This window comes from Ailuropoda melanoleuca, chromosome 11, assembly GCF_002007445.2.
Source record: "Ailuropoda melanoleuca isolate Jingjing chromosome 11, ASM200744v2, whole genome shotgun sequence".
Classification (NCBI taxonomy): Eukaryota; Metazoa; Chordata; class Mammalia; order Carnivora; family Ursidae; genus Ailuropoda; species Ailuropoda melanoleuca.
Window position 1 is genome coordinate 39,427,470 of NC_048228.1, and position 22,252 is coordinate 39,449,721.

Consider the following 22,252-nt stretch of genomic DNA (forward strand, 5'->3'; position numbering starts at 1 on the left):
CTCCCTCCCTTAGCTACAGTTAAGTTGTGGCTTTAGGTTTCTCATTTTTCATTCCTTTTAACTATTCTATCAGTATGGGCCATTCATAACACTGAGAAACCTAATGAGAGAGGTTACTAGTGTTGACTTGAGTGGAAGTAAAAATTAGTAAAGACCACTCCTATGGGTCTCCAGACACTTACATTTCAATTCAGGTAACCATGCAGCCCCCTGTGGTAAATATGACCGACTGCTCTCTTTTCTTATGTTTTTTTAAGCAAAGTAAAGCAGCGGTTCGGCTGAAAGAAGACATGAAAAAGATAGTGGCAGTGCCACTGAATGAGCAGAGGAGTTCGACCTATAAGAAGTTATTTGGAGTCAGCCTCCAAGACCTCCAGCAGCAGGGGCTCACGGAGAACGGCGTTCCAGCTGTAGTGGGGACCATAGTGGAGTACTTGGTGAAGCATGGTAAGTCGTGGTTCCACTCTGTTGTGTTTACCGTTCCCACATATGAGAAGAAGGTTTCCATGTGAACTACTACACGATGTGTGAGAATACTCCCTCAAGCACCTTAATTAAAATATCAAGTTATGTAATATACCTTTTCCTTTAAAAAGGACACTGAGAGTATTACTACTGCATAATATTATTTTGACACTACTGTTCAATTTACCATTGACCAATCAATTTAATCATTGAGGTTTCTAGTTTGGAATGATTCCTAGTTTTGAGCTCTAAAATACACTGTTCTGGGACACCTGAGTGGCTCAGTGGTTAAGCGTCTGTCTTTGGCTCAGGTCATGATCCCGGGGTCCTGGAATCAAACTCGCATAGGGTTTGCTTCTCCCTCTCTCTCTCTGCTGCTCTGCCTCTCTCTCTTTCTGTCAAATAAATAAAATCTTTTTTAAAAAGTAAAATTAAAAAAATACACTGTTCTAACAATAGTGACTTCTCTTGATTCATTAAATTCCAACTGAGAGTAATTTTTAGTGTAACAGAACACTTTCAGGGTATCTTTTTCAGCTGAGTTCAGTCCTGAACTTACTGGATATCTTGATTGCTCTCATAAGCTTGGTAGGGATACTAAAAAAAAAAAAAAAAAAAAAAGTATATAGCCTATTATGGGAGGTCATTTACTTTTGAAGTGATACAAGTAAGCATGTAAAACAATTGGAGAATAACATAGTTCATTGAATGCTAAAAAGATAAATCTCCCTGTTATGGAGAGCTACCTTATAGCTTTTTTAAATGATTTTACTTAAAATGGGACTTAAAAACCTGGATAAGTAGAGAGCAAATTCTTCCATACCCCCTACATTCATGCTATTCAAACTAAGGCAATATGATAGGAAAACCCCACACACTACATAATAAATGTCAGTAAGCTTTAGCAGGTTTGGGAAGGAAATCTTGTGAGGGAAAAGCTTGGAATTTTCATTGTTTTCTATAGTGAAACAACATTTCTACACAAAAGACTCATTGCAGAATAGAGTTTAAAATTAGTAGGAATTTTTAAAGGTAAAACTTGAGACTTCAGAGGCATTCTGTACTTTGTGCAGTTTGTTTGCTTATCTTCCCATGATTACGAGTCCATTCTCCCCCATTAAGAACAATCCTTCGTTGGAAATACGTGAGAAGCACAGTGCATCTGTTCCTCTGTAGGAATGTGAGTCAGCTTGTGACAGGAAGGGTATGGCACGTAGTTCAGCCCTCAGAAGGTCAGGTGTTTTGTGTTAACTGAAAAAGCAACTGTTTGCTCAGGTTACTAGGTATGCAGATGACAAAATGATATTTTGTTCTGAAACTGAAGAGCCAGGCTTACACTCTTACATCCTAGGAGCTATCCCCATATTTTTAGAGGATGATAAGCTGCAGACAGGTAAGATTCTTAGAGAATAGCTCTGGGTTTACTCAAATACTTTAAACAGGTTAAACAAAAAAGGTATTGTATACAGCATGGTAGGAAGATGGGACCTTGGCCTACAGGATTTTGAAGCCACATTAAATTGTTAGAGCTTTGAAGGACTCAAAAACACTCAGTATTGAGTAAAACTGTATCCTGCTGATTTAGATATAAATGAATCTCTAGGTAATTCATTAAATCTCTTAAATGGGGTTGTTCAGTATTATTCATTTTGATACCAAAGTGTGACTACCTAAATTTTGTTTTGGTATAGTCAGTGTTCTGATCTTTTACCGAATAATTACTGAGTAATAGCCTCTTGGGGTTACTCTTAGAGTAAAATCATTTTCGTTTTCAAGTTTTAGAAGAAATATTGAATAGTTAATATCCTTATGTGGTGCAAAATACTGGATATGCACTGAAAAATCTCTCCCTCCAAAACCTGTCCCTTGATTATTCATTTCCCCTCCCAGAAACATTCCTTCACCAGTGTCTGATATAGTCTTACAAAGATATTTTATGAATATATAATCATATATGCATATGTTCTTTTTTCCCTTTGAACATAAATATAGTATACCATTCACACTGTTACGAATCTTTTTAAAAAGTCATTGAGCAGTATATTGTGGAGATCTTTCCATATTGCATAAAAAGCTTTACTCATGTAATTCTCCTTTTCCTTACGCACTGACTATATACACATATCCTTTCTTTAAGCAGTCGTGCTGACGAATATTGAATTGCATGCAGTCTTTTGCTGTCCGTAAGCAGTGATTGATTCAGTGACCAACCTTTCACACATGTCATTTCAAGCACTGTGCGTGTATCTGTAGACCTGGGTCAAGGATATGTGCTTTTATAATCAACTCTGTAAGAGTTGAACCAGTTAAATTCACAACATCACTCTATGAACATTTTGGCAAAATCTAAATTAGGTATTAGTTGTCTTCTGTCTCCTCTTACCTATAGTTATAGTTTAGTTGGGTATATTCAGGTAATGCAAATGAAATATTTTAATGGGCTAAATCAGTCCTTCTTAACTGGAGATGAAAAGTAGAAAATCAGTTATTCTTAATGTGAAAGAAATAGAATCACTAGTGGAATATTTTCAGAATATTTTAATGGGCTAAAATCAGTCCTTCTCAACTAGGGATGTAAAATAGAAAATCAGTTATTCTTAACTAGAAATGTGAAAGAAATAGAATCACTAGTGGAATATTTTCAGAGTACCCATCCATTGGTGATACTTCAGATCCACGGAATTAGAACCTTGACTTGGCAAGCTCAGGTGGGTAGGGCACCTATCCTATATTTTGAAAAGCTGTATAGTGAATTGCTGTGTAGACAGCCACCAGTTCCTTACTGTGTCTGAAACTATCATGTTAATAAACAAAAAACTTTGTGTAAGTCTGTAGGATGAAGTTTGTGGGCAAGATACTTCAATTAGTTTCGTTAATTATTTTGTATTTTTTTTTAAGTCAACAAATACTTATTATGCATCTCCTTCTTGTGCATGACATAGGCCCTCTGTCAGGTATCAGAGTTAGAATGATCAGTCATATTCTTTAACCCTAGGAAGATACATTAAACATCAAAATATGACCACAGTAAATATAGACATTTAACAACTTGAGGGAAACCTCTTTGTTATGAAAGTATTTTAGGACAGAAAGGGTTTGTTAATGTCTATTTGAAGGTCTTTTAAAAACTTTGAACTACTTTTTCCTAAAAAAAAAAAAAAGGGGGGATATGTAATTTTTCCCATTTGAAGGAAAATCTTACAAGTTATGAGCTAGATCATCTTTATATTGTTTAAAAATAATCTTGCTGACAGTGTTACTGGATTCCTTCTCTTTAGCCTGAATATCCTGTGGGATATACCATTTTAAATAGCGCAGGACTCTTCATTTACCACCAGGTGTCAGAATATGTTCATATATTGTCCTACCACTTTCTGGGCCAAAGTGTGCCAGTTAAGCAAATTCTCAGTTCCGGCATTTTCAGTTTCCAAGGATGTATTCACAGTGTTTTGAAATAAATATCTCAGTTGTACAGGAAAGTGACTGTCAGTGGTGTAGATGTTATTTCATTTTATATATATATATTTTAACTTTTAAACCCATTATTAAGTTGCTGTTTTGTGTTGATTAATCTGTACCTCCTGAAATCAAATATAAGAGAATCTGGGAAACATACAAGATTAACCACAAAACCTTCTAAGCATTTCCTTCCTCTGAACACTTCTTTTACAATCATCATTTCCTAAGAATTTAGAATAGGAAAATTGAGAGATGATATAGTTTGGTAAGCCTCATATGGGTATTAGATATATTATAAATTTGTAAGGGGCTTTAAAAAAACTGTACGGATTTTTTTTTTTTCACCAAAATATAATAGAGCCAGGGTTAAATTGCCCCTAGTTGAAAATCACTGGGTATCATAAGAATTGTTTGGGTGAGAGGTGTTTTTAAGGGAAGAGAGGTAAACAAATAAATGGAATTTGGGACAGAAAAAATAGTGAGAGGCATGAACCTCAATGACTTCCATTTATACCTTATCTCTCCAGTAGTAAAGGGCAGTGGGATCAGGGAGCTTGAAGGACCAGAGCCAGTTCTTAGAGCTGGGTAGTTATTTTGGAATAACTGGAAATATTTATTTGAGGGAAGGGTCAAAAAGCCTAGTTGGAAAAGAAAACCTAAGGTCAAAACTAGAAAAACACTGTGAAATCAGGTCCAAGAGGCATTTGCTGGCCAAAAACAGGCTCAGGAGCTGGGTAGATACAGGATTGGAGTGCAGAATTCTATATTTTCATGACTTGGGCCTTGACCAGAGATGGGTGCAATTTTTTGGGTGCTGTCTGTTGAAGGCAGTACACATTTCTGAAGTTACAGATAAAGCTTGTAGAATGGAGGAAATAGACCTCAAAAGCTCTAAAAATGAGTTAAATGGGAAGTCTCTGAATAACTGAGATTCTTCAGTGTTAAAGGGAATGGCATCATATTTATCTGTTGCTGTATAACAGATTACCCCTTTTAAAACGTAGTAGTTTGAAACAGCAGTGTTTATTATCTCACAGTTTCTGTGGGTCAGGAATCTGGGCACAGTCTAGTTGTATCTTCTGTCTTAGGGTCTTGTGTAAGGCTATAGTCAGGGTGTTGACTGAGGCTTGAGTCATAACAGTACTTGACTGGGGGAAGGTTCACTTCTGAGCTCATTCACATGGTTGTTAGCAGGATTCAGTTCCTTGTGGACTGTTGACCTGAGGGTCTCCCTTACTCACTGGCTATTGTCCAGAAACCACCTCCATTCCTTGCCACGTGGACCTCTTCATAAGATAGCTAACCAAATAAAAAGCAGCTGATTCATCAGAATGAGCAAGCCAGCCAAGCCAGAGAGAAACAAACAAGGAAGATGACCATCAGTCTTGTATAAGCTAATCTCAGAAGCAAGATTAGAACCAAATCATATCATTTGGTTATATTCTCTTGGTTTGAAGCAAGGCACTAGATCCAGATCACACAGAGAAAGAAGGGATTACACACGGGTGTGGATCCCAGGAGATGGGCATCATTAAGTCCATTTGAGAAACTGCCTACCACACATGCTGACTGGTATCTCCTCTGATTACATGGTGCCCTGGTCACACTGGTTGGTGAGGTACTTTTAATATCCTCCCTGGTTTCACAAACTTTTGTCAAAACTGGAGCTAAAATTCATGCCAACTTTTGATATTCGTGTTCTTCACATCCAAAGTTTATATGCAAACATCTTACCAGTCTATAAACTCCATAAGGATAATGGTAGTGTTTGATTTTTTTTTTATTTTTTTTTAAGTTCCTTAACACAGTGCCAGGTACTTATTAAGTACTTATTGAATTGAAGAGTTCATAAAATACTTTATCAAATTACAAATCAAAATGAAATTAGCTTTCTTTTTTTTCTTTAGAAAGAGCAATACAATTAGCAGATTAAGAGAAAGAAGCAAAGGCTGATACAAGCACACACCCTCCCCCTCTCCCCCACTTAAATAATTCTAATGGGCTTCAGTGCTTGTGTCATTGCTGAATTTCACCATTAGGCTCTCAAAAGAAGGGTGGCCAGTCTGGGTTGCTCTTTACTAGAAAGATCGTTCCTTGTACCTTCAGCATATCTCCACAGGCCGGCTGGCTTTCTTACATGGTGTTCTGTCTCCTTGAACCCAGTACACTGAGGTGGAAATCCTTACCTTTCCCCTGAACGAGCTACCATTCCTCACCCCCACTTCACCTTATCCTTTACGGTACTTTTCCCTGGATTCCTAGTTTTTAAACCTTAAAATTACCTTTCAATTCTTCCTCTTCCTTACTTCCCATTTGTACTAAGTTACCCAATCAACTTTTCCCCTTCCTTTTCACCCTTCCCACTGGAATCTCTGTCTTACTGCCTTAGGGTAGAATGTGTTTCCCTAAGGCAAGCTTTCTGCCCTCTCCATTTTCCTCTTAGTTAGCAAGATATTCCTTAACCCTTGATTATATTGTGTTCCCCTACCCCTAATGCTCCCATGATAAAGTCTTCCCTTTTTGTTTCTAAGTAAGCTCTATGCCCAATGCGGGGCTCAAACTCATGACCCAGAGATCAAGAGTTGCTTGTTCTACAGACTGAGCCAGCCAGGCACCCCAGGTCTTCACCGTTGAACTTGACATTTGTTGTCCTATCCCATTTCTTCCATTTTATTACCTATTGCTTTTTGACCTAAACACTCCATCCACATTTTCATGTGTTTATCTTTCTTTATGCTGTCCTGTCTCTGCCTCTTCATATATTCGTTCCTCTTTGTTGGGGATAAATCAAGGTTTTATGTGTCCTGCTGCTTAACCCTTTGGGGACCCTTTTTTAGAAAAAGAGTACAAAATTAAGAATAAGAATTAGGGACAGAACATTGGAAAGGGCCTAAATAAATGATGGAATTACCACCATTTTTAAAGGTAGTAATTAAACTGCAGTAGCTTCACAGTTCATCAGCCCCAATCTTCCCATCTTCCCTATGCTTTAGCCAAAGACAGTGCAAAGCACCCGAAGGCTCGTTTATGGAGCCTTCTGTGCTGACGCCAGCCAACAATAATATCCCGTCAACTGGTTGAAGGCAAGGAACTTGTCTTATACTACTTTATCATCTCATAGTGCCTTATCCTTGGATTTCACTGATTACTAAAGAAGTATTTCTTCTTAATTATTACAAAGTAATCGCATGCAGTTAAGAAGTTTCTTACATACATATTAGTTTTGTTTGTTTGTTTTTTTTTAAATAGTTTTCAAAATGATAAGCTGCTGTTGGAGCCCAGGGTCAGTTTCTGTAATGTACTGCAGATTATATGAATGCAATTTCTTTGTAGAAGAACCTGTTTATGTTTATATGTGTGCTAACGTTATTTTTAGAGGTCGGCTTTTAGAACAATCCTATATGATCTTTTTAGCTGCTACATAGTAGGTGTGAAAATCTGTTATTGTAGGAAAGCATTTTTGCAAAATGTGGATTGGGTAATCCTTTAGAAAATTCTGTAGTGAGATTTATTTATTTTGTGGTTACTGTTCTCCAGAGTTAGTGTCTGTCTGTGAGAGACCTCTGTTTATTTTCTGCGTGTCTGCTCCCCTGCTCCAGGACTCACCCAGGAAGGCCTTTTTAGGGTGAATGGCAACGTGAAGGTGGTGGAACAGCTCCGATGGAAGTTCGAGAGTGGAGCCCCCGTGGAGCTTGGGAAAGACGGGGACGTCTGCTCAGCAGCCAGTCTGTTGAAGCTTTTCCTGAGGGAGCTGCCAGAGAGCGTGGTCACCTCGGCGTTGCACCCTCGATTCGTTCAGCTCTTTCAGGGTTAGTGCAGTTAAATCCTTTTAACACTTCAACCAGTTTTATTTTTCAGCTTAAACTAAGCCTTTACATATTAAACACCTAAATTTTAAATATTAAGCTAAGCTTTTAAATATTAGTGGTCTCTTCATCACCACCATCTTTCTATTAGTTACTCTAGGGCCCCATTTTCTACCCTACAATAATGCTAAACTGATTATGAAATACCACTGTTAAGTGTAATTTCTGTAATGTTGGCAGATGAATACTTAATATTGAAAAGCCCAAATGTTTGTGGGCCAAAGAAATTATCTTCTGACTAGTGCCTCCTAGAAGGAGTGAGAATAAGGCATTAAATTCTATGTAGGAAATATTAGTTAATTAAATTGTGTTTGGTTAGTGACTTTGAGGCTGAAAGGTCAGTGGTGTGCTGTCTTTCTCTCATGAGCAAGACTGAGTCCTAAAATAATTGTCTTCATTTTACACAGCTGGAGGAAAATTTTTTTTTTTTTCTTAAAGATTTTATTTATTTATTTGACAGAGATAGAGACAGCCAGTGAGAGAGGGAACACAAGCAGGGGAAGTGGGAGAGGAAGAAGCAGGCTCATAGCAGAGGAGCCTGATGTGGGGCTCGATCCCCTAACACTGGGATCACGCCCTGAGCTGAAGGCAGACGCTTAACTGCTGTGCCACCCAGGCGCCCCGGAAAATTGGTTTTTGATTGTGTTATGAAGTAATTTTGAATGAAGAAACTTCATTTTTAAAGGTAGTAATTATAGGCATAATCATAGTTCTCCCTCTTAAATATAATAAGAAAAATGATTTAGTCTTGAAAAGCCATTTCTTTCCTGATTTGTGTCAAGTTCGAGTGAAAAAGAGAAAATATATTGTTAGGAGTGCAAATTGCCAGATTAAAAAGGATGTTACTTAAAACCACATTCCTTTAAAGTAGTGGTGTAATTATTCACATGTAGTATGATAAAGAATGGGTAAGTGAGAAGGCCATGTTGTATGTTGTATTATATTGAAAAATGGTGATCAAATATGAAAGCAAAAATTACAGAACCATTTGTTCTGGTGATCAAAGTGCTTTTAATAAAGCTTTCCATATCAGTAAGTGATAGTAAGTGACCTGTTTGAGGCTTGCTCATTAGAAACTGAACTTTTTCATGTTTATATGTATGAGGATCTGAAGGAGGTAGCCATTGTTCCTTAACTGATTTTTTTTTTTAAAGATTTTATTTATTTATTCGACAGAGATAGAGACAGCCATTGAGAGAGGGAACACAAGCAGGGGGAGTGGCAGAGGAAGAAGCAGGCTCATAGCGGAGGAGCCTGATGTGGGGCTCGATCCCATAATGCTGGGATCACGCCCTGAGCCAAAGGCAGACGCTTAACGACTGAGCCACCCAGGCGCCCCCCTTAACTGATTCTTATAAGAATAGTATTTTATCCTTGTCATGGAGAGGTTAAATTTTAAGATAAATTTCTGAAAATCATTTAAAAATAATTGCTACAAAAGCTAGTTGAAGATTTAAATATATCCTTCATACAAAATATTTAGTAATCAAATATTTAATATTAAGAATCTTTATTATTAAGATTATATCTTGCTTTTAATATACCAATATTAATACTATATTAATATTTGCAAATACTTGTGAATTTTAAAAGGTTTTATCACATTTCTTAGAATAGCTTTCATTTGATAAAGAGAATGCACTGTTTTACTATTTTTGTTACATTATAGTAATATTTTGTTTAGCTGTTCTTTGTAAATTATCTTCTCATTCATGACCTGTCTCCCTGGTGGCCACAAAATTTGATTTGCATCATAAAAAGCAAGTAGTATTCTAAAAGTAAGGCCGGTTATATACCCAACCTAAGGGGTTGTGTGATTATGCACAGATAACAAATTCTAAATGGGGCAGAGACATTGACTTTTGCCGTAGTAGTCATCGTCGTCTCTCACTTCCTAAAAACCTTTAGGGCTAGATCTGATATGTTCAATAAAGGAGATATTAATGGAAGTACCTATTGGTTGTAAGCTGCTAAGTGACGGGAGCATTCAGTACTTTAGCTATCAGGTAGTATAGCCTCTTGAAAATAAATTTCTCTTTAATAATTCAGTTAGAAAAGAGCTATGGTGCTTCTCTTGGTTTATGCTTGTATGTGGTACTCTTAGAGTAGAGGGTACACGCTACAGCTGGTCACTCGAAAACTAGAAGTGGCAAAGCTCTTTACAGACTCACTAAAGGCAGATGTTATACTAGGCTGTTAAAATGTAATAAATATGTAATAAAAGTGTGTTGATAAAACTTCTTAGTCAAGTTTACTCTACTTTTATATTTCAGTTCTCCTAATATCAGATTCAGTAGCTTTTCTATTCTGTCACAACCCCATGCCCGATTTCTTTTTTTAAAAAAATATTAAGGGCCTTTAGATGCTATCCTGTGTGAAGAGCAAGGTATTTCATAATTTTTCACATCAAAATCCTCTCTTCCATGCTTTTGGGGTAGAATTGTAGAGCCTCAACTAAGTATTTTTTCAGACATTTAAGCTAAACCGAAACTTCCCCTGAGGACAGTCTGAATGCTGCCTATAAGCACTCCTGGTGCCCTAGATCACCCTCTGATCACACCGATCAGCAATGGCCCTCCGTGTGGAAGAGCACCATGTGGATTCTTTCAGAGAACATATTATCATCGCTAGACTTGACTGGTGTCCAGAGTTCTGAGATTGTATCTTTAGATAGCATACCAGTATTTCTGCATACCAGGTATTTATCAAAAACTTCCATCTAAAGTTGATGTCTGCCAGAACCTTCTGCTTGAGGCACAGCTCTGGGTTAGACAGTTCATATTTAAGAGAGGCTCGAAAGGACTTGAGTGATCGTCCTTTCCCGTGGTCTTGTTAAACTTACCTCTGACTACAACAACTCGCCTTTCTTGATGGAGTTTTCCAGTATAATTGTCTCAGCTTGGCAATATTTCATGATTTTTGATCTCTTATCCCTACCTAGATGGGCCAATAACATATCTATTTTTTTATTTTAACAATCTCAGTTGTGTTTTGGGAATAGATGTGGATTGCAAGCAATAAAAAGATTTTAGGATACCATTCATTTCATTTAGGATTAACTAGAAATTCCTTTATTTGAATGTTCCCCATTGAAAATCTTCTGTAATACAAATGCAAATATGTCCATCTCACAACAAATGTTTTTTGTTGTTACTTGATAAGTTGGAATTGGATCAGTCCATCAATATTTAGCCCCTCCTACTTAGACACAGGATGATACCAAGAAATAAAAGATTAAACATTCTAACTTTAAGGAGTGTGTGATTTAATAGAGGAGGTAGAATGTATGTGGTATATATTTTATGGTACTTCAAATGAGTGGTAACAAGGAGAGAGGGAAATCAGTCTGGATTATGATGGTCAGAGAACACTTTGTGGAAAAAGTAAAATGGGGCACATGACTTTGGATGGAGAGGAAAATCATATAGGCAAGGAAAAGGGCATGAGCAAAAACACTGTGAGACAGAAATGTCTAACAGAGCTGTGCATGGCTACAGGAAATGAGCAAATGGAATAATTTTAAAAGTAGGCTGAGGGGCACCTGGGTGGCTCAGTGGGATAAGCATCCAACTCTTGATTTTGGCTCAGGTCATGATCTCAGAGTGGAAATTATGGGGCTTAGGGCTCTCAAGATGGAGCCCCAAGCCCTGAGTCAGGCTTTGTGCTGGGCGAGGAGCCCACATAAGATTCTCTCTCTGCCTCTCCCTTTGCCCTTCCCCTCTTACATGCTTGTACTTCTCCAAAACAAACAAACAAACAAACAATAAAGAAATAAATGTAAGCTGAGACTAGATGATAGAGCACTTTGAATGTTAGGTGAAGGAATTAATATTGACTACAAACAGTCAGTTTTTGAAGAAAGAAATCCTAGGATGGAAGCAGTATTTTTAGCAGTGCCGTGTAAGATGGATGGGTGGGAAGGTGCAGGGAAAACCTCTAGGAGACCCGCAGAAACCTAGGTCTTGATCCTAAGGACCTGTATTTGACAAGTAATTGGCAGTAGAATTTTTTTTTTAAATTGAGGTAAAATATATGTAACATAAAGTTGACTATTTTAACTATTTTTATTTTTTTTTAAAGATTTTATTTATTCGACAGAGATAGAGACAGCCAGCGAGAGAGGGAACACAAGCAGGGGGAGTGGGAGAGGAAGAAGCAGGCTCATAGCAGAGGAGCCTGATGTGGGGCTCGATCCCATAACGCCGGGATCACGCCCTGAGCCGAAGGCAGATGCTTAACCGCTGTGCCACCCAGGCGCCCCTAACCATTTTTAAGTACACACCTAAGTGGCATTAATTACATTCATACTTTTGTACAGCCATTACCACTGTCCATCTCCAGAACTTTCTCAGCATCCCAACAGAAACTGGCAATGGAATTTTAAAGAAAACATAAACAGAAGAGGGCATCCAGCAGTTAACGAGAGTAAGAAAGGAGTCAAAGATAACCCTAGAGTTTTGAGTTTAGGTGGCTTAAAGAACAGTGGGTTAGGAAGGGATAGTGCGGTGGCCCAACCCTGATGCCCATATGCTGGGGAGGACCATGCTGCCAGAAGGCCAGTTGGTCACACTGTTGTGAATAGAAACTAATAAATCAGGAAGAAAGTTTTAAGATAAGGTTGAAGTAGCACCAGGGAGAGCTCCCTGCTAACTCAGTGCTTTGAGAAGACCTGAGGTAACCGTTCTTTTTTTTTTGTCTACAGTAATTCAGATCTTTTCTGTCTGTACCTAGGGTGGGGCCTTTATTTATTAAAATGCTGTAGCCTGTCAGACGTGATCTTTTGTCAGGAAAGGAAGAAGCAGAGTCATGAACTTTCTAGGAAACTTTTGCCGCTGACTAATGCTCCTTTCCTTGTTTCCAGGTGAATCTGGGCCTTAAGCCAAATGCTCAAATGCTATTGGCTTGGTAGGGTCTGATGACCTCTTTGTGGGGCTTTATTAATTATCTTTCTCAGATCCTGCTATCGCTATTGAAGAAGGAAGAGAGATCCTGATGTGGCATCTTGACAGTTGGCCCATTAATATAAATAATGGAAGTCACGAGGGGGAAGTAATTATGAGGCCATGAAGAGGAGCTCATTTTAAATAGATGACCAAAATGACTGTCAGTGCTTAGGAGAAAGGGATGAAAGCTAAAGATGTGAGTTTCATAGTCTTCTATGTAGACTCATCTGAACAACAGAAATTTGTTTTCTCACAGTACTGGAGGCTGGAAGTCCAAGATCAAAGTGCTGACAGGGGTGGTTTCTGATTAGACCTCTCTCCTTGGCTTGCAGGTGATACCTTGTCACTGTGTTCTCACATGGCCTTTTCTGTGTGTGAGCTCTCCTGGTGTCTTTTTCCTTTCTTATAAGAACACCAGTGCATTGGACTAGGGTGGGTGCTAATTAGGTCAGAAATTTTTATAGAATTGATGTTTTGTCTTAGAAATCTTAAATGACTGGCATAGCTAGGAGTAACAAAATGAGTTTAAATGATTTTCTGTGGGAAAAATTTTTTACTAGGGTGTGTTTTCTTGATTTGTATAGATAATTTCTTAGGTTTTTTGTTTCTATTTTAATATTCTCTTTAAGAACTTATGCTTTTTTTTTTTTTTAAAGATTTTATCCATTTATTTAGCAGAGAGAGACAGCCACCAGCGAGAGAGGGAACACAAGCAGGGGGAGTGGGAGAGAAAGAAGCAGGCTCCCAGCAGAGGAGCCCGATATGGGGCTCAATCCCAGGACCCTGGGATCACGCCCTGAGCTGAAGGCAGACGCTTAACGACTGTGCACCCAGGCGCTTCAAGAACTTATGCTTTTTATTGTTAATGGTAGATGCTAAATAACTACTGACTCTTCAGTTTAATAGCTAGCAGATATTTATATAATTTCTTTTCATCCCAGCACGAGCTCTAATAAGGTATAGGCAGGATAATCTTCATTTTGAAGAAGGAAATTCTACCACGTGGCTAAGAGCAAAGGATCTGGATCCATTCTGACTCCATTTTCCATTTGTTTCAAATCTCCATTTTCCATTTGTTAGCTGCATTAATATGATCAAATTACTTAACCTTTTTGTGCCTTGGTGTATTAGCTATCTATTGCTACATAACAATTATTCCAAAATGTAGTGGCTTAGGGACACCTGGGTGGCTCAGTCGGTTAAGTGTTGGCTCAGGTCATGGTCCCAGGGTCCTGGGATCGAGTCCCACGTCAGGCTCCTTGGTTACCAGGGAGCCTGATTCTCCCTCAGCCTGCTGCTCCCCCTGCTTGTGCTCTCTCTCTCCCTCTAAGAAATAAATAAAATCTTTTTTTAAAACATGTAATGGCTTAAAACTATAGTAAACATTTATTTTCTTTCACAGTTTCTGTGGGTTGGGAATTCAGGTGTAGTTTAGCTGGGCAGTACTGGTTCAGGGTCTGTCAAGCTGTTGTCAAGAGGAGTCAAGTGCTGCAATTATCTGAAGGCTTAACTGGAGCTAGAAGTTGTGCTTCCAAGCTGGTTCACTTACATGGCTCCAATTTAGTGCTGGTTCTTGGCAAGAGGCTTCAGGTCCCTTCTATCCAGGTCTCTCCAGTTGGCTGCTGGCTGGCTTCCCTCAGCATGCGCAACTCAAGAGGGATGAAAGCTACCCTTTTAATGACTGAGCCTGGGAAGACAAACAGCATCTTTTGTACCACATTCTATTCATGAAGGCCAAGTCAATAATTTGGCTGGTAAACGAAGGTGAATGGAATTGGGTGCCCTCTTCTGAAGGGAGAAGTGTCAGGCTTTGTGTACATTCTAAAACCACCATTCTTAGTTTCCCTAATTGTTAAATGGAGATCACAGTAGTGTGTACTTGCTGAGCTCATTGTGGAAACTGAGTTTATCAGTGCAAATGCTTAGAACAAAAATAAATATTTGATAAAGGTTAAGCCAGTGCTTCTCAACTATGGCAGCCCAGAGATCAAGTCCTATCATATGCCAATTAAATTATCCTCTGTAGAGATGGGATGTAGGAATCTGCATTATTTATTTATTTGGGGGTAGTTAGAGGGGGAGAGAGAGAGTCTGAAGCAGACTCCACCCTGAGCATGGAGCCCAACGTGGGGCTCGATCTCCTGACCCTAAGATCATGACATGACCTGAAACCAAGAGTTGGATGCTTAACCAACTATGCCATCCAGACACCCCGGAATTCACATTTTTAATGCAGTATTCCTTCCCCGTGCTTATGTCCCAGCTCCTCAGCCCACTCCTCTGCCCTTTGTTTTCTTGTTTATAAGAAGAGAAGCCATTGAGTGCAATTCCCTCCACTTTACTTTCAAGCCTTAAGTCTGTATCCTAACTTTGCCATCTCTTTAAAAAATTAGAAAAGAGTTACAGAAGAATAAGTACACTTTCTGCCGAATGATTAAGAGGAAAAAAAGAGAAATAAAATTTGGCCTCAGTTTCAAGCCAAGAGAGAGATTTCAAAATTCTTGCCCCAATTAATTGAAACTACTTGAATTTTTTATTATTAGTTGAGTTGACAAATGACACAAGATGGACTTGGGAATATTTTTGTACTGGCTGCAAGTTATTAACTTTTGTTTAATATTTTGTATGACTTTAATGAAAATTGAAGCCTGCAAATAAACATTGCCTGTTACGTGTATGAAATTGGTGATTAAAAAATTCCTTTCCAATTATTAAATTTAGGTGAAGGCGTTAGCTTTAGTATTTTATTGCTTACATAAAAAATTAGGATATTGCTCTGCCAGCAGTGAGCTTGCAGTTTTCTTTGGGAATAGAATGTATACATAGCGAGCCAGGATCCACAGAATAGAGTAGGGTTGAGAGGGAGAAATCGTTTATAAGACAGATGATCAGAACTTTGTGGAGGCGGAAGGCAGTACTTCAGCTGGGCTTTGGAGGACTGCTAGAATTCCCACAGGTAGTGTGCACTCTAGGAAGAGAGGATTATAGGAACAAAGGTGTTTGGAAAACACAGGCACATGATTTCAACAGTAAGCACAGTGGATGTGTTGGGTGGGCTGTAAACATAGTTGGATTTGTTCATCTTTCAGTAAAATTAATCAAACATTGAAATGGCCAATAAGTAATCTTCTTACTCTCAATTAAATACATCTTCATTGCCTTGGACACATTTTTCTTTTATTTAAAGAAAGTATTTTATGTAATAGATGCATATAATCTTTAAAAAATCAAATAAATTAAAAGACTCAAAACCAGCTGACCCCTATACACCCTTGGGGCAACCCTCAGTTCTTTTCTAGAGGAAATCAGATTTCATTTATTTAGCTGTTCCTTGGTATTTGCTTCCATCTGATAATACTCTTATGATGTTGTATCTGAATTTCTTGTAGACATTATCACTTCTGCTTATGAAATGTGTAGAATTAGCTCTACTAAGTGACAGTGTGAATTATTCCAATTTCTTCCAGTAGTGTTATATGACAAGTTTAGCTGATATCTTAATTAACGTTTGACTTGTTATGACTACATAAGAGTGTGTATGTGTGTGGGGGGGTGTGTACTACTTGATGTTAATATGTGTCTTATGTTTTCACTCACACAATTTTCTATAAACCTATCTGTAGATTTTTTCAAACTGAGAAATTCTTCCAGTAAATCCACTAACCTTTCAAAAATTTTTCAAATAATTTATCAATTCTTTATTTCTGGGGAGATTTTTCTTTGGCACTTTTTCTTCTGCTCTCACCTAATTTGGTAGCAGTGCTGATTCTGAGATTCTCTCACCAGTCTTTCTTCCTGGACCTGCTCTATCCTGGAGCCTTTCTTTCATCTATTGTGTCAGGTACTCAGTAAGTCCGTTCAATCTGGAAAATACTATATTTTCCTTTAAATCTCTTTCATTGCCTTTTCCCCCTTTTTTCAGATAAAATTGGTATACAACATTGCATTAGCTTTAGGTGTACAACATAATTTAATCTTTGTATATACTACAAAGTGATCATCGCAATTAGTCTAGTTACCATCTGTTACTGTACAATCAACCCCCTTCACTCATTTCTCCCACCTCCAAACCCTTTTACTTCTGATAACCACCAGTCTAACTCTCTATGTATCTATGAGTTTGGTTTGTTTTACTTTTTATATTCCACATATAAGTGAAATCGTATACATTCATCTTTGTATGTTTGACTTATTTCACTTAGCATAATATCTTCAAGATCCATCCACGTTGTTGTAAATCATTAGATTTCCCTCTTTTTTATGGATGAGTAATACTTTCCATTGTATATAGTGTCTGTATCTTTATCCATGCATCCATCAACAGACCTTTCGGTTGTTTTCATACCTTGGTACTGTAAATAATACTATAGGGATGCACGTATCTTTTCAAATTCATGCTTTTATCATCTTCAGAGAAATACCTAGAAGTGATATGGGTGGATCATATGGTAATTCTATTTTTAATTTTTTGAGGAACCTCCATTCTGTTTTTCAGTGGCTCCACCAATTTACATTCCCACCAGCAGTGTATGAAGTTTCCCTTTTCTCTACATCCTCTCCAATACTTATTTTTTGTCTTTTTGATAATAGCCGTTCTAACGATATGAGATGATCTCTCATTATGCTTTTGATTTACATTTCCCTGATAATGATGATATTGAACATATTATGTGTATGTTGATCATCTGTGTGTCTTCTTTGGAAAAATATCTGTTTAGATCCTCTGCCCGTTTTCAAATCAGATTGTTTTGGTCTTTGTTTTGTTGTTTTGTTTTGCTATTGAGATGCTTGAGTTCTTTGTATATTTTGGATATTAACTCCTTATCGAATATATAGCTTGTAAATACTTGCTCCCATTCAGTAGGTTGCCTTTTTATTGCTTTTTATGCAGGAGCTTTTTAGTTTGATATAGTCCCACTTATTTTTGCTTTTGTTGTCTGAAAGAGTCAGACCCAAAAATTCAATTCCAAGATCAATGTCAAGAAGCTTATCACCTGTTTCCTTCTAGATGTTTTATGGTTTCAGGTCTTACATTCAAGTCTTTAACCTACTTTGAGTTAATTCTCATAGATGTTGTAAGATAGTGGTCTAGTCCCAGTCTTTGACATGTGTCTGTTCAGTTTTCCCAACATCATTTATTAAAAAGACTGTCCTTGAATTTTCTTTTTCTTTGTGGAAGTACTTCACATTTGTGATTGTTGTTAGCACTTAAAACTATGCAAAGATAATTTTTTAAAGTATCTATAAGAATTGGCAGTTAAAGTGGATATTGCTTATTTATGCACTACAGAATGCAGTATATTGTGTTACTGTTCAGGCTGCTTATTAACAAGTTTATGGACGTGAAAAGCAGATTTTTAAAAAATTTAAATTCAATTAACATATAGTATATTATTAGTTTCGGAGGTAGAGTTCAGTGGTTCATCAGTCTTATGTAACACCCAGTGCTCACTACATCACGTGCCCTCCTTAATGCCCATCACCCAGTTACCCCATTCCTCCCCTCCAGCAACCCTCAGTCTGTTTCCTATGATTAAGAGTCTCTGATGCTTTGTCTCCCTCTCTGATGTCATCTTGTTTTATTTTTTCCTCTCTTCCCCTATGATCATCTGTTTGTTTCCTAAATTCCACATGAGTGAGATCATATGATACTTGCCTTTCTCTGATTGACTTATTTTGCTTAGCATAATACCGTCTAGTTCCATCCATGTCATTGCAGATGGCAAGATTTCATTGTTTTTGATGGCTGAGTATTATTCCATTGTGTGTGTGTGTGTGTGTGTGTATACACATCACATCTTTTTTTCTTTTTTTAAGATTTTTATTTATTTGACAGAGAGAGAGCACACGCAAGCACACAAGCAAGGGGAGCTGCAGGCAGAGGGAGAAGGAGAGGGAGAACCAGACTCCCCACTGAGCAGGGAGCCCAATGCAGGGCTTGATTCTAGGACCCTGGAATCATGACCTGAGCCGAAAGCAGCTACTCAACCAACTGAGCCACCCAGGTGCCCTGATACCACATCTTTATCCATTCATCTGTCGATGGACATCTGGGCTCTTTCCATTCTTTGGCTATTGTGGACATTGCTGCTATAAACAGTGGGGTACAGGTATCCCTTTGGATCACTACATTTGTATCTTAGAGGTAAATACCCAGTAGTGCAATTGCTGGGTCATAGAGTAGCTCTATTTTCAACTGTGAAAAGCAGATCTTGGCTATAAGTATCTGCCTGATTTGAGCTTTTAAAACTCTGCGGTAGGGGTATGGTAATAACAGTACTTGTAACAACACTGGAAATAAAGCATTGTTGTTATTGCTTTAAAGATTTAAGATAGATTCAGGCAGGGAAGGGTTGGAGCCAAGTATGCTTTCTTGTACATAGATGGAAACAATGGATATGAAAAAGAAATCTGTCTACGGTTAACTTTATTTCATAGACTTTTACAAAATGATGTTGTATTTATCACTTTTTCTGGTTCAAGAAATTTCAATTCCAGGGTACAAACCATTGATTTTAAAAATTTGCATTTCCATTCCTTTAGTACTAGTTTAAAATAAATGCTGTTTGCTATCACTGGGGAAGAAGGTAACTTGAAGTATTTACTGATAAATAGCTGGTTTTCCCTAAATGTTTCTTTTCTGCAGTATCTAACATATAATGTCACATGTTCTGCTTGCACTATTGCAATATGGATCAAAAATCTTCTGGCAAAGGGATAGGGGAATGTTAGTATCTGTCTTGTCCTGTTTCTTCTGTTACTGTTTTATTGGACTGATCTACCCTCATAAACTGATCATCACCTAAATATAAGTTGTGAATGTATCATCTTTTGCCTGGTTATTTCAGTCATGCTGCTATATATAATCAGGTGTGGCACAGTTTATCAGTTTGGTTCTAGGGAGTGAGCGGATCCAATTCATTGCCCTATGCTGTTTAACTTTGTGTGCTTGCTGTTACTTTTTACAGTCATCCTAATAAAAGCTAGACTGTTTCTTTAGGGGAAAAAAGACTTATTTAATGTAATCTTTACCAAGAAAAAGTGAAATACTATTGAAAATAATATCTATTTTTTAGCTTTCAGCAATTGATGGTACTTTGTTGTGATGTCTGTGGGAAGTCTACTGCCATTATGGGGATTCTTAATAACCTCACTGAGAAGGACCCTTGCTTATTGGTTTCTCTAGGTCTCTATTCTAGGCAATCTGTTACTGTTGAAAAATTCTGTAAGGGGGGGGGTCTGTTCTGAGCCAGTAACTTTCTGTAAGGGGAAAATGGTGGATTACCAGAAACACCATTGAAGCAGGGGTGCCATGGGCGGAAGGTTATTGTTTTGAGAATTAAAAGCTTGAAACACTTTGTATACAATTGATCTTTTTTTTAAAAATAAACATATTTTTTTAAATGTTGAAAAAAAAAATAGACTGTCCTTTCCCATTGTATATTCTTGCCTCCTTTATTGAAAATTCGTTGGCTATATATGCATAGGTTTATTTCTGGGCTTTCTGTTATGTTCCATTGATGTATGTGTCTGTATTTATGCTAATACTATATTGTTTTGATTATTATAGCTTTGCAGTATAATTTGAAATCAGGAAGCATGATACCACCATCATTGTTCTTAAGATTGCTTTGGCTATTCAAGGCTTTTGTGGTTCCATACACATTTCAGGATTATTTGTTCTATTTCTGTGAAAAATACCAATGGAATTTTGATAAGGATTGCATTGAACCTATAGATTGCCTTGGGTAGTGTGGACATTTTAATGTTAATTCTTCTGATCCGTGAGCATGGAATACCTTTCTATTTATTTATGCCTTCTTCAATTTCTTTAAATAGTGTCTTATAGTAGTCAGTGTACAGGTCTTTCACTTCTTTGTTTTAATTTATTCCTAGGCATTTTTTTATATAATTGTAAATAGGATTATTTTCTTAATTTCTCTTTCCTGTAATTTGTTATTTGTGTATAGACACCTAACAGATACATTGATATATTGTATCTTGTGACTTTATTGAATTCATTTATTCTAACAGTTAATTGGTGGAGTCTTTAAGGTTTTTGATATATGGTATTATGTCATCTGTGAATAGTGACAGTTTTCCTTTTCCAATTTGAATGCTTTTATTTCTTTTTCTTGCCTAATTGCTATGGTTAGGATTTCTAATGCTATGTTGCATAAAAGTGGTGAGAGTGGCCATCCTTGTCTTGTTCCTGATCTTAGAAAAAAAGCTTTCAACTTTTTTACCCTTGAGTATGATGCTAACTATAGATTTTTCATATATGGCATTTATTATATTGAGATACATTGCCTTTATACCCCCTTGGTTGAAAGTTTTTATCATAAATGGATTTTAATTTTGTCAAATGTTTTTACTACACCTATTGAGATGATCGTATGGTTTTTATCCTTCATTTTGTTAGTGTGGTATATCATGTTGACTGATTTGCAGATGTTGAACCATTCTTGCATTCCTGGAATAAGTCTAGCTTGATCCGGGTATCTGATCCTTTTAATGTATTGTTGAATACATTGTTGAGTAATGTATTGTTGAATTGCTAGTATTTTGCTGAGAGTTTTTATGTGTACGTTTATCAGGGATATTGGCTTATAATTTTCTTTCTGTAGTGTCCTTGTCTGGTTTTGGTATCAGGGTAATTCTGGCCTTATAAAATCAGTTTGGAAGGATTCCTTGCACTTCAGTTTTTGGAAGAATTGTGAAGGAGAGGTATTAAATCTTTAAATGTTTGGTAGAATTCACCTGTGAAGCTGTCTGATCCTGGACTTTTGTTTGTTGGGATTTTTTTTTTTTTTTTTGATCACTATTGATTCAATCTCCTCACTAGTAATCAGTCTATTCAGATATTTTATTTTTCATGATTCAGTCTTAGAATATTGCATGTTTCTAGGAATTGATCAATTTTTTCTATGTTATGGTATTGGTTGGCATATAGTTGTTCATAGTGGTCTCTTACGATCTTTAAATTTCTAGAATATCACTTGTAACTTTTCCCCCTTTCATTTCTGATTTTCAGTGCTTTCTTTTTTGTTCTTGGTGAGTCTAACTAGAGGTTTGTCAGTTTGGTTTATATTTTCAAAGATCAGCTCTTAGTTTTATTGATCTTTCTATTGTCCTTTTATTATCTGTTTCATTTATTTCTGCTCTGATTTTTATTTCCTTCCTTCTAATTCGGGCTTCATTTATTTTTATTTATTTTTTTTAGTTCCTTAAGTGTAAAGTTAGATCATGTATTTCAGATTTTTTTTTCTTGTGGTAGGCCTGTATTGATATAAATTTCCCTATTAGTACTACTTTTGCTGCATCCCATAGATTTTTGAACTGTTGTATTACCTTTTTCATTTGTCTCCAGGTATTTTTTGTTTTCTTCATTGACTAATTGGTTGTTCAGTAGCATGTTGTTTAGTCTCCACATATTTGATTTTTTTTCTCCAGTTTTCTTCTTGTAGTTGATTTCTAGTTTCATACCATTGTTATTGGAAAAGATGCTTGATATGGTTT

General features: G+C 37.1%; 1 protein-coding gene across 7 annotated transcripts in view; it reads left to right on the forward strand.

Annotated features, from left to right (window-relative positions):
- Positions 1 to 22,252, forward strand: part of FAM13A (family with sequence similarity 13 member A) — a 339,281-nt gene that overhangs the window by 53,243 nt on the left and 263,786 nt on the right. For 6 of the 7 annotated variants that reach the window (XM_034671515.1, XM_034671514.1, XM_034671512.1 and 3 more), the window contains 2 exons: positions 258 to 447; positions 7,524 to 7,733. In XM_034671515.1, coding sequence (XP_034527406.1) covers positions 291 to 447; positions 7,524 to 7,733 — 367 coding nt within the window. In that variant the 5' untranslated portion in view covers positions 258 to 290. The remainder of the gene's footprint in view (positions 1 to 257; positions 448 to 7,523; positions 7,734 to 22,252) is intronic. The other variant, XM_034671516.1, reaches the window with a different exon arrangement.